Raw genomic sequence first — 18,936 nt, 5'->3', positions numbered from 1 at the left:
GCTGGCTCCACATCCACTGGTCAATTTAATCGTCCGACATACACACATTAAAGCGCTTCACGCCGGAATCCAGCTCACCTTGTCCACGCTTTGCCACGATTATTGGGTCCTCCGCGCGCGGAGTATAGTAAAAAAAAATAATTTATTAATGCATTATTTGTACACGAGAAAAAGCAACCGCGCCAACTCAACTTATGGGTCAGCTCCCTACCGCTTGCGTCTCCCCGTCCCCTCGTGCTTTCGTGCATTGCGGAGTCGATTATGCGGGCCCTGTGTTGACTCGAGCCACCGCCGGTCGTGGGATCACGTCGCGAAAAGGGTACATCGCACTCTTCGTATGTCTAGTCTTGCGAGCTATTCACTTGGAGCTCGTTAGTAGTTATTCTACCGAGGCATTTCTGAACGCATTCTCTCGGTTCTGTGCGCGCAGGGGGCTGCCTCAAATTATGTATTCAGATAATGGACGAACATTTACCGGGGCCGAGGCCGAGGCCAAGCTCTCGCGTGCGTACTCTTCCGCGCTAAGAGATCCGTCGTTCTTGAATAAAACTGCCGCGGATAACATTTCTTGGAAATTTATTCCCCCCCATGCCTCCCATTTTGGTGGGATGTGGGAGGCAGGAGTTCGGAGCGTTAAAACGCACTTACGCAGAATTCTTGCCTCTCATACGCTGACGTACGATGAATTCGCGACACTTTTATGCCGAATAGAGGCATGTTTGAATTCTCGTCCTCTTGGACCCCTAACCAAATCTCTCGATGATTATAGCTCGCTGACTCCGGGTCATTTTTTGATAGGGTCGTTTTTAACTCTAAATCCAGAACCGTCATTAATTAATCTTAATGAAAATCGGCTGTCACGGTGGCAGATCGTTCGTCATCTAACGGAGCAATTCTGGAAAATATGGCAAACCGATTATGTAAATACGTTGCAACAACGAACGAAGTGGTGCCGAACACAATCATCGCTTAAGATCGGAACTCTGGTGCTGATTCGCAATGAATTGCTCCCCCCATGTAAGTGGGAACTCTGTCAAATTGAGCAATGCCATCCTGGCTCTGATGGACTTGTACGCGTCGTTTCAGTTCGAACAGCGTTAACCACATATAAGCGACCGATCACGAAAATTTGCGTGCTACCAGTGCATTGTGATGCCCCGTTGGGTGATAAAAAATTACCTCGCACCAATTAATTTAAAGATTAAGTTTTCATCAATTAGATATTAAGTTACTCATTAATTTAGATTAAGTTATGCGTATGTTAAAAAAAAAAAAAAAAAAAAAAAACTAAATCCTGTTCGTTCTATTGAATGTAAGCCGATCCGAAACACAAGCAAAGTGTAAAACGCATAATAATTGTCACTATTTAAATTAAATAATAAGAACCTAAAATTTAAAATTCAAAAGAATTAGTTGTAAATAGGAACTTTTTCTGAAAAAAAGTCGAACAAGGACTCAACTAAATTATGTTCTGTCACTCACAACTAATATTACTGTCACCCAGTAATCTAATTATTTAAACAATGTGCAGTAAATGACAAATTAAAGAAACAAAATTTTAATTTTATACAAAAGAAAAGAAAGTATTTCTCATCAATAATGTGAAGAAACAAAAAAAAAATCTCGGAGATGAAACCCACGATACCGCGATAACTGCTCGAAGGCTACAAAATAATAATCATATTTGCACGGAGGCTACCAAAATAATATTCATATTTGCACAGAGACTACCAAAATAAAAATTTAAAGAATGTACAAAAGAAAGACCGTTAGCCTCGACTCAACTGAAAAGAAGACTCGCGAAATATACAACGAAGAAGAGAAACCGAAAATCTATTTACATTTGTACGGAAAATTCCGCTCTCTATATTTGCACGCAGTAACGCAAACAGCGCGAGCCGACGCTATGTACGACCCCGCGTGACACACACACACACACACACACACTCTCAAATAATAGTAACAGGCTACCGCTATATACAATTGCCTGATACGCACGCAAATACTTTAACATTCCCGGCAACGGCCGAAGCTTCTTTCATACACGTGATTCGCACGTTCACACTCGCATTCCAGTACACGGCAACGGGCCGACGCAAAGTCTTTGATCACGTGTCGTTCACGTGATACCTCCGAGTCCAACGGCAGCGAAGCTTCCCTACGTTGAAAGGGATACAGGATGATAAACTCCGCCGTCGTGCTGGAATCCTGGAACTCGAACCTCGTACGATAGCAAAAATGTTCCTCTGGAACACGGCACGCCAGTGGACTCTGATGAGAAGCCGGGAACACGGCACGCCGGCAGAATCCGACGAGAGGCCGGAAACACGGCACGCCGGCGGTTTCCTGGTGTGAAAGCCGAGAACACAGCACGCCCGAAAATCCTGGTCCCGTACTCGAACGGTACGTCACGATATCACTTCCTGGTTTGTCCCACCGTTCGTCGTGGCTCGTCCCGTGGCCGCCGTGGCTCGTCCCGTCGCTCGTCCCGTCGCTTGTCACAATTCCTCCGCACTCACAGTTCTTTACCAATACCCGAAACGTCTTGCAACGGTACAATCTCGAGAGAGTACATCGGCATGCTTCTTCCCGAGCAACGTTCTCGATTCACTTATGCGCCGACGCGAGAAATCGTCGGTAATACGATCGCCTTACTGCGCCCTAATCGGTAATTCGTTACCCGATTGTTGGTAACCCGCATCGCGATTATCACACGTTACAACAATTTGATAGTTACACTCGAGTGTGAAAGGATGGGTTATTTCAAGGCTGGTAACTTGAATGTTCAACCACTCTTTATTGTATTCTTATATTCTTTATTCGGTTCTCGCTTAACCTTTCTGTCCATGCGGCTTGCTTATTCGCAACTAATTTGTGTTAGCTCTACTCGACGTGCATCGCGCCGGAAAAACAAACACCCCTTGGCGTGCTCGCCAATCGCTTATTCCCTCACGCATGGATGTATTAACCTATTTTACACATGTGTATCATGATATTATCACGAATCTCAGTACTGAACTGAGATCTGTAAGAATATAAAAAGATGATTCCTATTCGCTTTTAGTCTCTTACCTTATGAATTAGGAACAAGGAATTAATCCGTAAATAATCTCAATTGTCTCTTTAGCTAGACCGTCACAAAACTCTCTCTCATTCACATATGAGAATAAACCATGTAACGCGGTGATTTCGGCGGCGGAAAGCTCATCGGGATCCGGTTTACGAGTTATAGTAACCGAGTCGTGATTAACGTAAAATAAAGTAATTTATTACACAGACATAATCAAAGTATACAAAATAACTGAATAAAGTAAAGAAAAATGGTTTAAGTGCCTAAGGATAATACGATACGCAACAAACGGTAGTGTGTGTGGAGAACGGGACCGCCCAACGGGTCCGTTTCTCTGCTAATCCTAAACTATGTACAGGCGGATGACCGGCCAACGATCCGGTGGGCCGTATCCCTAAACGCAGAGTACGAAATCCTTGGGCAGAGTTGATCGGACAGAGTGTCGCAAGCGCGGATATTCGACGCGGTGCACAAGCGCGGCCATTCAGGCCGTGTCGATCGGACAGAGTATCGCGAACGCGGATATTCGGCGCGGTGTACAATTCTCCCCTGAAGCCGGATGTCGGGGTAGAAAATGGTCGGAAGGGAATCCGGGAGCGCCCGGACTAAGAAAGACTCGGGAGCGCCCGAGTCACGGAGGTATCGTTGGCGAAGAAGGCCGGGAGCGCCCGGTCGAAGGAAGGCTCGGGAGCGCCCGAGTCTCGGAGGTATCGTTGGCGAAGAAGGCCGGGGAGCGCCCGAGTCTCGGAGGTATCGGTATCAAGAACGGCCGGGGGCGCCCGGTCGAAGGAAGGCTCGGGAGCGCCCGAGTCTCGGAGGTATCGGTGCCGAGAACGGCCGGGAGCGCTCGGTCGAAGGAAGGCTCGGGAGCACCCGAGTCTCGGAGGCAACTGTGTCGGAGGTCGGGAGAGCCCGGTCAAGGAAGGCTCGGGAGCGCCCGAGTCTTGCGGAGCGAAGTCGGTTTCGAGAGCCGGGTGAGCCCGGTCGAAGAAAACTTGGGAGCGCCCAAGTCCTGGAGGATCGGTTGCTGGGGTGCTCCCCAGCGCGGAAAAGGTGCCTCGTCTGCGCTTGAGGCAGTTTATATACCCGTGGGCCCGAGAGTGGGGGCCCCCACTTCCGAGCGGTCGGTGGCGGTGCGCGGTGTGGGCGGTTGGGCGGCCCATGTTACGTGTTGTGTAGATCCGCGCTACGCGCCGCGGGCGGTTGGTCGGCCCGCGTAAACTAAACGATGGACGGATCCGCGCTATAGTATATGGCGATCGGTGGTAGTCGCGGCGCGGGGTCTGAACTGCGTGGCCTCAGGCCACAACCATAACGCCCAGAACATCCAGTAAATAGTCACAAACACTCAAAACAGATAAATTTCGACTTCGCTAATAAATTCAACAATCCTAGCTCACAATATTTTTTGAACTGTTTTTAAAGAGAGCCACAGAAACGAATTAAAAATATCAGGAAAAAAAAACAAATTCACAAGCAAGTCTTCAAATATTTTTATTAATTAATGCTTACTTTATCGAACTCGTAATTTGATCAAAATCTGAAAAGCGCAGGTACGTCGCTAAAGAAAAAACCTGGCCGTACTATATTCCGCTGCTTTCCAAAAACTCTTTACTCAACAATTTCTCTTAGCTTCTAAAATAGTTTTCAATCGTTTCGGCATTGAGTTGACTAAATTTGATGTGATATTCGGCGTTGTTTTGCTTCATTCTTCTGTAAGTGCAGCTTTCAGACCTGCTTTCGATGTTATTTCGTGTTTACAAATTTGTTTTTTTAAATAATCTCATAAATGTTCAATAGGATTAACATCTGAAGATTGTGGTGGGGTAATTAAATATTTTGGTGTATTATATAATATCCACAGCCTTGTATTATGAGCAATATACTTAGGATCATTATCTTACATAAAGACAAAATTGTTTTCGGTCCCATTTTAATAGCACTAGAACGAAGATGCTTTTTTAAAATGTTTATATACATTTTGTGGTCCATTACTTCATCTATAAAATGTAATGCTTCTACTCCATTAGCACTTATACAGCCCCATACTAATACTGATCCACCACTATGTTTAACCGCTGAACGCAAATTTTTTTTTCGAATGCCGTATTTTTTTTCTCCATACTTTAAAATGTTTATTGCTACCAAATATTTCAAACTTGCTTTCATCCGTAAATATAACTCGATTCCGAAATTCCATAGACGTGTTAATGTTCTGCTTTGCAAACTCCGGTCTTTTTTTTCTATTTATCTCATTGATGAAATATTTTTTACGTGCCACTCTGCCGTGATATTCATTTTTCCGAAGTAAATTTTGTATTGTGCTAGCACTAACATTTATCCCCTCATATTGTTCAAACTCTGTTACAATTTTTTCAGCACTTATTCGAGGATCAGCTTTAACTTTACGAATAATTATTCGCTCAACATGCTCGTTAAGCTTTCGTGGGCGTCCTTTTCTTGGTTTATTAACCACAATTTTCTTTTTCCAGATCTGTTGATTATACTGTGAATAGTTGATCTTGATCTATTTACCACTTTCTTAATGTCAGCTAATGATTTACATTGATTATGTAAACGAATTATAATTTTTCGCTCACTTTCAGTTGTTTCACACCCTTTACGCCCCATGACAACAAGTAGGTAAATACTTATCACGAGGCACAGTAGTGCCTCGCGCCAAGTATAGGCGCAGCGTACTACCGTGCCTATTATACGCGAGACCAAGTATTGAGAAATTGGTACATGTTTGGATCTCGACAATGGCTGAACCGATCGCTTTCTACATAAGTTCATTGTGTAGATAAGGGTCGATTTATATCATAAAAATGCTTTTATTTTTTCGCTACGTTCTCTACAAACAAAGATATCGCGATGTAAAGTTTGCTTGTAAGAGAAAATTATATATTTTAACGTCGTCGTCGTCGTCGTCGTCGTCGTCGTCGTCGTCGACGACAAAAATGTCCTTCTCGTTTTCGCGCCGCTAGATGGCATGGATTGATTTATCGACTCTGTTAATTTATCGACTGTGTTTATTGATGAGTGATGATCGCGTAATAAATATCTATTAAATATTACAAATTTATGTGAAATCGTACAAGCATGAACCTAGGTTTGTCTTGATACTTTGAATAACTTTTTGAATAAAATCTTCTCTACAAAAATATTAATACATTCTAAATTTGAAATAGACTTTACAATTTTTATTAAAAAATGCGCTAATAAATTTTAATATTTTTATAATAGTTGCAAAGCAGTTATTTCTGCTGAACGAAGCCAAAGATTTTTCTCGAGAAACTCGAGTAGTGATAAACAAAACTAAAAATTGCAAACCTATATAAAAACGTATGAAGCGTCAATGAGGCGTCAAATGTAATACTATAACGGAGAGACGAAAAAAATTGATTTGGTGCGTCTCACGAGTTTGGGCGTCGGATTGGGCTCATTCTATTTTCTATAATATTACAAACACATGTCGAACCGTACAAGTGTAACACAAGTTTACCCCGAACTTGTTATAGCATCAATTTTATCAAACATTTTTCTAAAAAGTATCAATCGTACAGCAAAAATAGATAGAACAAAAAACGTGTATTTTATGTACAAACTTATATATAAAGGAACACGTTTAGAAAGCGATCGGTTAGACCGTTGTTGAGATCCAAACATCTCCATAGCTCAGAATAAAAGATCTCGCGTAATGATACGCTCGATTACGCTGCTTGTGCACGTAACGCAGAACACTAACGTGTCTCTAGATTATATTATAACTACAAAATAAATGATATTCCCCCCAAAAACTTACCTTTTTAAAAAAAAAGGTTTAAAAAAAGCGCCAAGTATAAGTGCGCAAGAAAAGCTTTCTTAAAAAAGTTTTTAAGCAAAACCAAGACACCCTCTAAAAAGATTTTAACTACAAAATAAATGATATCCCCCCAAAAAACTGACCTTTTTTAAAAAAAAGGTTCAAAAAAAGCGCCAAGTATAGGCGAGCGAGAAAAGCGTCCTCGAAAAAGTTTTTAAGCAAAACCAAGACTCCCCCCAAAAAAAACTCCCTTAAAATTATACTCCCCAAAAATAGACCATAAAATGTGTACTTTAATAACAAATACTCTTCATAAAATTAATGAGATCAAATAAATGCGCCAAGAACCTGAAGAAAATAGAAATTATATTTAAACAAAATCAAGATTCCCCCCCAAAAAGACTCCCCCAAAATAGAACATAAAATGTGTACTTTAATAATAAATACTCTTTATAAAACTAATGAGATAATGTAAAGAAAAAAAAAACTTGGCGCTGCGAAACCAAATCTTTAAAATCTCAAATTATAATTTTGTTTTTTACGATGTGCTATGCATCAGATTTTTGTAACCACACTGGATGTATATTAAAAAGTATTTTTAAAATACATCCAACAGTCCGCAATCTGTAAAATTGGGACGGCAAAAAATTTGTTGCATTGCCCATTTTCAATATTTTTGTAATATTATACATATTTTTTAAGTTATCATCATTTTTGTTTTGTCTTCTTAGAATTATGTTTCTTTTCTTATTTTTTCTTTTATTTTTTTTATTCAATATTTTTATTTTATTTGTTTTATTTTTTTTTGTAATTTTAATTTTTTTTGTCTTTTTTTCGATTTTAAAGATTTGGTTTTGCACCGCCAAGTTTTTTTTTTCTTTACATTATCTCATTAGTTTTATAAAGAGTATTTATTATTAAAGTACACATTTTATGTTTTATTTTGGGAAGTCTTTTGGGGGAAATCTTGATTTTGTTTAAATATAATTTCTTTTTTCTTCAGATTCTTGGCGCATTTATTTGATCTCATTAATTTTATGAAGAGTATTTGTTATTAAAGTACACATTTTATGGTCTATTTTTGGGGAGTATAATTTTAAGGGAGTCTTTTTTTAGGGGAGTCTTGGTTTTGCTTAAAAACTTTTTCAAGGACGCTTTTCTCGCTCGCCTATACTTGGCGCTTTTTTGAACCTTTTTTTTAAAATAAGTCAGTTTTACCTATTACGCCAAGAGTTACTTCGAGACTGAACGGCTTTCTTTATATGTGCTGAACGTGGTAGACTGTGTTTATTTATATTAGGATTTGTCTAAAAATTTTTCAACTGTCCAAATACTTGCTGAATTTACATTTTTCGCTTATTTAAAGTTATTTCTTTATATCTTTGGATACGATTTAGGAAAATAAATTTTCTTTAAATTAAACTTTGCTTTAAAGATTTACGAACATGCCCATATTATTACTTTATTTCTATAATTTTTATTATGATAATTATATTAATTTTTAATGTAAGTTTGTACGTGTCTGGAATACTTTATACACTAACTGTAAGTAAATACGATATTATTTGAACAAACCTGAACGTTTATTAATTCAATATTCTTGCTAGACGTCAAGTGTAAGAAAAATCGTTTATAAACATTAAGAGGTAATTAACAATATAATACAGTAATTGACCGCCAGATGAACCGAATTAATTTATACACCGGTAGTTATATTTCGGATATACTCTGGACGGCGCAATTATTCCTTTTATTCTCGAGTTTTTGAAAACTATTACTTGTACAATAAAAATATTGTAGTATCCAAACAAAGGATTAGATAGTGCGTATAATTCCGTTGCATGAGCAATGGTTATTGGAAAATGATAGCGGGATGACATCGCGGTGTTAGTCTGCTTTTGGTCCATCTACGATATAAATGTTCTTGATTGCTGAGCGAATAATAAAAACATTACAAATGTATAGAACAAAAAATTTTTAGATTTTTGAAATCTAAAACTTTTGTCTAAAACATTTATCACAATTTTTCTTATTTACTAAAATAACAAAACAAGTTATATGTGTTTCTCATATTTGACACATAAAAATGGAGCAGTCGCTAGTTTCAATCGTGCAATTCATAATCTGGGCAATATGTTACATAATTCCACGAGGTTTTATTAAAATTAAAGGAAAACGTTTTTTGGAATTTAACTCCAATATTTAATAACATTTATAAATAAACATTAAAATTAATATTTATTTGTAGGCTTCTGATACAATCACTGTTGCAATAAATTTTGTAATCTTCGTATTAGCAAATTTTCCTCAAATACAAGTAAGTATATATTTTTATTCCTAGATAATAAAATAAAATAAATTAAATAAATAAAATAAAAGAAGCGCTGGTAACTTGGAACTATAAAAAATAATAATCTTGAAAATGTTTGTTTAATATTTATATTTCGAGTGATTTACCGTATATGTATAATTAAGCTCTTAGTTGTAAGTTTTTTAGTGGCAAGTAGAAAAGTCCTATGCCATTTTACATTTTTTGCGGTAATAAGTTAAATTTAAACGTTTAAAAATTGAGTATTTTACTATTTATTTTTGGCGGAGAGTCGATGTCTTTTCCATCACATAATTTATTCGATGCACGGATTGGGCGATCTTCGATTGCAAGACCAGCAAGTAAATGTGGGTGAGATAAGTAATACGCTACCCGCACGTTTATATTTGTCTCACCAGCGAAGATCATCCAATCTGTGCGTAGAATAAGTTACGCAGTGTCAAAAACACTAATACTCCCTTCAAAATTGGTAGTAAAATACTATTTTTAAACGTTCATATTTCGTCTATTATTACAAAAAATATAAAATGTTATGAGACTTTTCTAATTGTCTCCAAAACTCCACCTATCCTTAAAACTCTTTTAATTTGATCACTGACACTCAGTATACATTAATATACAGTGTTTCCAGGTTAATAACCAAACTTAAAATTTGAATTTATATTTGCAAAATAAACAAATTGTTGTGTACAAGGAGAATAAGAAATTGAGATGACGTTTGTAATCTAGAGCCGTCTTTATTCGTACAATGTTCAGTAATAACTGACTAATCTTAAAGCGCTCGGGGACGGTACGAACGAGAGAAAACTGATACAGGATGAGAGGATGAGTTCGTATCGTGTGCATGCATATCTATGAGTAAGAGAATATAATATGATAGCTGCAAATAATACTAATAATGACTAATCACATAACACCTTCCCTTGTAAGAAAAATTAATAAACTTATTCGTACGTTAAGTAGTCTGGTTTTTTCTTAAACGCGTCGGACGCTGTAGAATTTCTTGTGGTGAAGCACGTGGTGAGATATGTGGGGAGGTATGTGGTGACACACGGACGGGGGAAGCTTTTTTTGGTGCCGGAACTATATGATCTTTGCCGTCCGTAGTATCCTAGTAGCATTCGGAGTCGGAAATATTTTCTTGTACTAGTGTATCACTGCCGATGGAACGTATTTGATTAACATGACGCGACTAAATACGTCCGTCGTCGAGTAATATTTTATAATGCAATTTTCCGGTTTTGGCGGAAACCGAACCAAATTTCCATTTCTCTTTACCCAAATAATTTCTGCATGCTACTCTTTTATTGCATTTGAAAGTTCGCGTTGATATATTAGAATATGTATAATTATTATCTTTTTTAAGAGGTAAAATTAAATCTAATTTAGTACATAATTTTCTGCCTAAAAATAATTCCGCTGGTGACGTATTAGTTGATGCATGCGGCATAGCGCGATATTGTAATAAGAACTCGCATAATATATCGTTAACATTCGATAAATTACAGTTCATGCGTTTGAGTGCTTGCTTGAGAGTTTGTACGAAGCGCTCCGCCTGTCCGTTTGTTAATGGATTATATGGAGATGTAACTCGGTGTGTAATACCGTGATTTTGAAGAAATTGCTGAAATTCGTGTGAAATAAATGTTCGACCGTTGTCGGTAACAATGATTCTAGGTAAACCATAATTCGCAAATATGTTTTTGCATTTAGCAATCGTTGTCTTAGCAGTGATATTTGATACAAAGTGTATCTCGGGCCACTTAGAGTATGCATCAACTATTACTAGGAACATTTTTCCGAGGAAGGGTCCGGCGAAATCAATATGCAAACGTTGCATCGGGGCAGTGGTCTGTTGCCAGGGGTGAACCTCGACCTTCGGTGGATTGTTTTTGTATGTGTTGCAGCTGGCGCAATTTCTAGCAAAGCTTTTCAATATCTTTATCCATGTTAGACCACCAGCAATAGCCGCGAGCTAAATTCTTCATTTTTATTACGCCAAAATGACCTACGTGTAATTCTTTAAGAATGAGATTCAGCAGCGATTTTAGAATAACAACTCTGTGACCGCGCATAATAATATTGTCATGTAATGTAAATTTGATTTGTTCGATATTGAAACGATTTGCTTTGTTGAGTTGTTTACTCGTTCGTAAAGCTGATATTAATTCTTGTAAACGTGCATCCTTACTAGTCTCGATTGCTATTTTAGTTGCAGTGACGGGGAGAGTTTTGATAATTTGTAATTGGAAAGCGTCCACAACATCTGCGTGGAATTCTGAAGATGAGATAGGAAGTCGCGATAAACAATCCGCGTTGGAGTGATTTTCTGATTTTTTGTATTGAATTTTGTAATTAAATCCCTGTAGGAATATGGCATAGTGTTGCATACGCATAGCCGTGTAAATTGGAAGGCTTTTGTTTGGAGAAAAGATTTGCACTAGCGGACTGTGGTCTGTAATTAAGGTAAACGTATTACCATAAAGAAATTGAAAGAATTTCTTGATACCGAATATTATCGCGTACGCTTCTTTATCTATCTGAGAATACTTTTTTTGAGTATTAGAAAAAGTTTGAGACGCAAATTGAATAACCTTTTCAGAACCATCCGGATATCTGTGCGATAAAATTGCGCCAACTCCATACGCGCTAGCATCTGTAGCTAATACTAAGGTAATTTTAGGATCGAAATGCGTCAGAAATTCGTTGCTGGTGAATGTTTCTTTGGCCTTTTGAAAGGCAGATTCGCATGCTTGAGACCATATAAATGGATGATGCTTGTGCAAGAGGTTATTTAATAGTTGGAGAATTGAACAAAGGTTTGGTATGAACCTGCTATAATAATTAATTATTCCGGTGAAAGCTCGAACTTCTGACACATTTTTAGGGCAAGGCATTCGCTTAATAACTTCCGTTTTAGTCGCATCCTTATGAATACCGTGTTTATCAATAATAAAACCGCAGTAAGTTATTTTATCTAAGAAGAAACTAGATTTTTCTAAATTAATTTGAACATTGAATTTACGTAATCTATCAAGCACCGCCTTAAGTCTTTGTAAGTGCGACTTGTCCGTTTCGCCCGTAATGACAATATCATCGAAGAAAATTGCAACGCCTGGAATTCCTTGTAAAATATTTTCGATTTCTCGTTGCCAAATAGTTGGCGCAGAAGCGATTCTGAACATTAATCTATTGACTCTGTAGAGTCCCTTGCATGTACTGATAGTAAGCAAATTTCGCTGTTCGGGAACTAATTCTAATTGAAGATAAGCCTTCGTTAGGTCTATTTTTGAGAACTTGGAGCTGTTAGTTAATTTCGCGAAAAGTTCATCAATGGAAGGAAAGGGGTGATCGTCCACCATTAAATTCGGGTTGACCGTGACTTTGTAATCCCCGCAAATTCTTCTTTTCCCGTTCTTTTTGAGGATAGGGACGATCGGCGTTGCCCATTCGGAAGTACTGACTTTTTCAAGCACTCCCTCTTTTTCTAAATTATCTAGTTCCTGCTCGACAAAAGGAATTAATTTAAAAGGAACAGGACGAGCACGTATGAATACCGGTTTGGCGTCAGGTTTTAAAGTTAGTTTGGCTTGAATACCGCTAATCGCGGAAAATTTTGACAAAATTGAGTTTTGGTACTCCGAAAGTATGGTTTGTAACTTGCCCTTTGATTGGGTCGCCACGTTATTAATACGTACGTGCTGCGGGGAAAAATTGCATCCGATGTTTAACTGTCGTAACCATTCTCGACCTAAAAGTGGTTTCCGATGGCCTGTAACTACGTAGATATTTAAATTCTTTTTTTCATTATTGAACTCGACAGTAACCGGAATAAATCCTTTACTTTAGACAACTTTTCCGCAGTATGAGACGAGTTGAAGATCGGTATTTTGCCACTGAATATCCCGAAAGTACTGTTTCGCGTCGTATTCGTTAATAACTGTAACAGCTGCGCCGCTGTCTATTTCAAAATGTATTTCCGTATCATTTACCGAAAGCAAAAGGAAGAATTTGTCTCTGTAATTCGCATGCTCTAACGCTAAGATTTCTTCTAGTTGATTATTTGAGGCAACAAGTTTGAAACAAACAGTGTTTAAGTGGCTACGTTTTCCGCAATTGAAACATTGAATGTCGCGACTGAGGGTACATTTATTAGCTAAATGAGGTTTTCCGCATCGATAACATTTAATGGAAGTTTTTGTAATCGCCTTAGAATTAGAGTTAACACGCGCCGACAGTTTTCTAGAATCACGCAATTGCTATTGCTTTTAAATTTACTTTGAACTTTCTTCCCTGTTTTGAGGTAATCGATGGATGTCGATGTAAGATTGTCCGTCTTCATTTGTTCCGAACTTTTCTCTGAAAGTTCCATGGTAACTGCAGTTTGCACTGCCTCCTCGAAGCTGAGGTCCTTCCTTTCCAATAAGCGTGCCTGGCTCTTCTTGTTCGCGAGACCGAAGACGAATTGATTGCGTAAGGCCGTTTTCAGGTAGTCGCCGAAATTACAGTGAATACTGAGCTTGTGAAAAGCGGCAACGTACTGTTGTACTGATTCACCAGTTTCCTGCTTTCGCTGATGGAACTTGAAGTTTTCCGCAATTTCCAGTGGCGTAGGCTCGTAGAATTCCGCCAGTTTTAATACCAAAGTGTCGTAGGATTGCAAGAATGGGTCGGCAGGATTGAGCCGATCGCAAAGAACGTCAAAGGCTGCCGGTCCAACATAGTGAAGTAAGTAGGGAACCCTTGCATTGTCCACTATGTGGAAGATTAGAAATGCGCCTTGCAGGCGCTGCACCCATCTCCTCCATGAAGTTGTCGCCGGATCAAATGCTTCGATCGCGAAGGAACCAGGTATAGTTGGTTTGGCATTAAAGTCCGGAGGTCTTGTTGGTGTAGCCATGATTAACACTGAACTTGTTAATCTATATTTCTTGAAATTTCACAAAAAGCACAGGATTGAGCGTACTTCAATCCGCCATCCTCGTCGCCAATATTTGTTGTGTACGAGGAGAATAAGAAATTGAGATGACGTTTGTAATCTAGAGCCGTCTTTATTCGTACAATGTTCAGTAACGACTGACTAATCTTAAAGAGCTCGGGGACGGTACGAACGAGAGAAAACTGATACAGAATGAGAGGATGAGTTCGTACCGTGTGCATATCTATGAGTAAGAGAATATAATATGATAGCTGCAAATAATACTAATAATGACAAATCACATAACATAAATATATTATCTGGAAATTTACCTACAAACGATTTTAAGTAGAGATATTGATTTTAACACTTTTGAATTATAGAAATAAATCATATTGAAATAATTAAAATTCTTCATTTTATTGCTTTACAGTAATTAATTTAATGTAATTGTTAAATATTTTGTTCAAAATGATAATTTTAAAATAATAAATGTTTTCCAAAAGTTCATAAAATTCATTATTTAAAAATTTCAATTGGTAAAAAATAAGGTCAAATTAAAGTACAATTCATAATTTTTAACTATACATTGTACTTAAAATTAAATTGAAAGTGTTTATGGGTTGTTCGAGGATTTTTATGTAACTAAACGTGATTATTTTTTTTATAATTTTTAAAGATCTAAATTTATATTGTAAGTGTTACGTCCGAAGACTGAGATCGAAAAATATTCAGGAAGATCGGAAGGTTATCGATGCGACAGTAAATCTCTAATTGCCGCTGATACAAAAAAAAGACCGTATCGTTGCGGCAAAGGCGCACGTGGCAAAGTTTCGAATTTTAGGTCAACGCCTGAAAGAGGCGCTTTGAAGCCTTTTCTGAAACTTATGCGACCTATGGCCCTTTTTTAATAAAAGAATTAAATCTTATTTATTGGGATAGGGCCGCGCAAGCCTTGAGCGAATAAAAACCCGAGCCAATTGAGAATGAATTATGAATGATTTTATTGAATTTTAAAGGTTTATTACACTTTCACGGTAAATTTAGATTACTATTGTTTTTGTATAATAAATGAAAATGACTGATAATTATAACTTATTTTTGCTGTTTAATAAAATTATGAATTAAATGTTTGTGCATGTTCGCGAGTGTACAATTTTTCGGTAAGAGTAACTTTACATATGGTGTTATTGATGAATGTGTGAATGGCAGTGTGCGTGAGAGTGTCGACAGAGCGGGGCTTGATGAGGAAAATGAGATGGTCTAGGAAAGAGAGATGGAAATTAGTTTGACCCAAAAGAACAATTGCTTATCTCTGCTCGGTTGTTATGATGAAAATAATGAGAGCCTGTTCAAATATAATTTCAGGCAGCTCGTATAAAAATGGGCATGACGGGTAAGGACACGATGGACGAAAATCGGTATGCCTTTCGCTTTGATAACTACACAAAGGAAAAGAATAGCGTGGAAATTGAGATTCGCAATTGTAACATCCTTCATATTTTCGGTTAAGTTAATATTGATAATTTTCGTTTTGAAGGGAACTTGCAGGTAATTCGCAGAATCGCGAATTTGATGGATTATTATCGGGGATGAAGGTAGAAGAATTTTCTTCTGGGTGAGAAACAGTAAATTGTTGTCGCGTTAGCGGGATTGAGAAATCTATATTCGGAAATGAGTGATAATTTTCTGGTTTTGAAGGAGCTTGAGAATTAGAAGGAAACAAATGCGAATCAATATCGAATTGCGGATAGTGTAGGCGTATCTTAAGACTATTTTCCCTATGACGCGCCATGTTTGTTCTCGCGTGAGGGATCAGAAAGTGCAGTGCGTCGTTTTCCTCTCTAGCATATACACCCCTGGACAAAAAGATAGCACATGTGTGATATCATTAAATTTCGATGTGTACAGTTAGAATCCCCGTAAATAGACCAATGGTATATCAACAGGAGCTTATTGTAATATAATATATAACATTGAAACTACGACTTTAGAATTTGTCTTGTATTTATCAACAATTACGGTAAAAGAAGGTCGGCGAAATGATAGCACACCGAACATTTTTCAATGCCTGTTAGTACTTCAAAGTGAATAGACGTACATATATCACAGTATAATTAAATATAGTCTTAAAACAGTATAGTGTTAAAATGAGACGCGGAAAAAAATTAAATAAAACTGAAATAAACACCATTATTGAGTTAAGGAAGCAAAATGTATCCATATCTAAAATTGCCAAGACTGTGCGTAAAAGTAGAAAAGTTATTTATAATTTATTAAAAGACACTAAAAATTACGGTACAAAAAAAAGTACTGGAAGACCTGCTGCAATCAGTGCCCGCGAAAAACGTGCCATCTTACGAGCCGCGTCTAATTCTCTTCTCACGTCACGTGAAATAGCGGAGAAAGCAGGCGTACAAACAAATTTAAGAAATGTCCGTCGTATTTTACAGAGTTCTAAAAATATTAAACGAATGAAGTTAAAGCGAAAACCTGCTTTAACAAAAAAACATAAAGAAAATTGATTAAGTTTCGCAAAAGACCACGTACAGTGGAATAAAAAATGGAGACGTGTTATATTCACCGACGAAAAAAAATTTAATTTAGACGGTCCAGATGGTTTTAATTATTATTATCACGATATTCGGAAAAAAGAAATGACCCAAGTACGACGTCAAATGAGTTGAGGCAGTGTCATGCTCTGGGCAGGCATTGGATATAACGGGAAGACGAATTTAATGTGCATAAATGGCAAAATGAATGCCATTATGTATCGCAATTTAATAGCAGAACAAATTTCCAAGTATTCAAGGACTATTACAAGTGTCAATTTTATTTTTCAGCAGGACAATGCTGCAGTTCATAGAGCAAAAATAATAAATGAATATTTTTCTTCGGAGAATATTTCCGTATTGGATTGGCCAGCGTGCTCCCCCGATTTAAATATTATTGAAAATTGTTGGGGCAAACTTGTCAAAGCTGTGTATAAAGAAAATAGACAATTTGAAAATATTGCCCAGCTGAAAGAGTGTTTAAAAACTGAATGGAACAACTTATCGCAGGAATATATTAAAACTTTATATAAATCATTACCAAAAAGAATGTTAGAAGTTATTGAAAATAAAGGCGGATCAACACATTACTAAATATAATAAAATAATATAATATAATGTAGAGATTTGTAAAATATATACATCAAAATGATAAAGTGTGCTATCATTTCGCCGACCTTCTTTTACTGTAATTGTTGATAAATACAAGACAAATTCTAAAGTCGTAGTTTCAATGTTATATATTATATTACAATAAGCTCCTGTTGATATACCATTGGTCTATTTACGGGGATTCTAATTGTACACATCGAAACTTAATGATAGCACACATGTGCTATCTTTTTGTCCAGGGGTGTATATAGTTTCTGTCCGCCGTTACGGACACATTCAGACTTGAGTTCTCAGTACTCTCAGGGCAGTTTGCCGTAACAGTTAGCTCGTAGCTACCTCGAGATATTTGTACTCCTCAATAATACATATATATATTTTGTTAAATTAAATACTGGAGTGTTGTACTGCTTCCTGCATATTGTAATAGTGGAATTGGCCGAAATGCTGTTTGAGTGAAATCTGGGGCCGTATATGTAATGGTATTTGTAATTAAACGTGAAAGAGTTGTATTAATTAAGTTTTAGTGCGTTGGTGGTCCAGTTGGAACTAATCGCAAATTTTCGGAAGTTTGTTGACGCGTTAAATTCATGCGGTACGACACTTTTTCAGAGAGATATTTAAATGTTGCAAAGTCTTCCCTTTTTTGCAGAGATAATTAAGATTTATATTTTAACTCACTCCTGCTGGTCGAGGTTATCTGAGTTCGGGCGGCTCTGGTTGCTGCTTCCTCTGGGGTGAGTAGCGTCAGTCGGTCAATAGACTCGTACGTTCGGTTCGAATACGTCGGAGATGGTGTCGAATTTCTGACGCCAAGATGTTCCATGAAGTCCCTTGTATCGTCGACGATAATTCTTCCACGATTCGTTCGCGAGGAAATTGGGCAGAGTAACAATGTTAATACTGTGCTTTCTAAATTCGGTAGTGCTTTCTGCCTAAAATTGCGAGATTAATATTGCCAAAAAATAAAGAGAAGGGAATTGTTTCATCATCAGATTAGCTATTTGTTCATCTTCCGATTTCTGCTTCTGTTCTAGTTCTGCGTTATTGCTTGAAATTTATGGCACCGGTCTTTTTTGATGCTTCTAACCGTTACTGGACATCTCATTTTTATTATTTCCGCTAGTGATCGTTGCGCAACACCGGCTTGCTTCGGCAATTTCTCTGTATTTTAATTCTATAATATTAGACAAGTTTCGTTTTATTTCTTTATCTAGTTTTATTCCTCTCAAGATTTTCCCATGGCAGAGACATGTTCCCTGTATTCTTTATTCGAGGTAATACAATCAAGAGGTCACGGTAATTGTGCTCTTTTTACTAAACAGAAAGATTTTTCTAATTGCCAGCAGATGCGTTTCCTTATGTTCCGTTTTATGACTTTACTGATCAGCAAAAAGCGTACTGCTCAACCTGTTTACCGTAGTAAATTTGATTTCTTTTTACGACCGAATTATCGGTCGAACGAGATGTCAACTACCGGAATTGTAATGGCTGCTGTTTTTTGTGTAATCTGGGCGGGATATCCCTTGAATATGGAAAAGGGGTTTTCCTTCTAGATGCTTAATAATTTTGATTGGTGTCGCTTCCATTTACTATAGTGTTATTTCTACGTTCATCAATTCTAAGTTTCATCAAAAGGTATATTAAAGTGGT

General features: G+C 37.5%; 1 protein-coding gene across 1 annotated transcript in view; it reads left to right on the top strand.

Moving 5' to 3' along the window:
- LOC139111035 (cytochrome P450 4C1-like) overlaps nt 1-18,936 on the top strand; it is a 31,254-nt gene that overhangs the window by 10,870 nt on the left and 1,448 nt on the right. Inside the window, exon 2 of the mRNA XM_070671068.1 lies at nt 9,124-9,192. Coding sequence (XP_070527169.1) covers nt 9,124-9,192 — 69 coding nt within the window. The remainder of the gene's footprint in view (nt 1-9,123; nt 9,193-18,936) is intronic.

This window comes from Cardiocondyla obscurior, linkage group LG22 (genome assembly GCF_019399895.1).
Source record: "Cardiocondyla obscurior isolate alpha-2009 linkage group LG22, Cobs3.1, whole genome shotgun sequence".
In the NCBI taxonomy this organism is placed as follows: domain Eukaryota; kingdom Metazoa; phylum Arthropoda; class Insecta; order Hymenoptera; family Formicidae; genus Cardiocondyla; species Cardiocondyla obscurior.
This window is presented reverse-complemented; position numbering and strand designations above follow the sequence as displayed.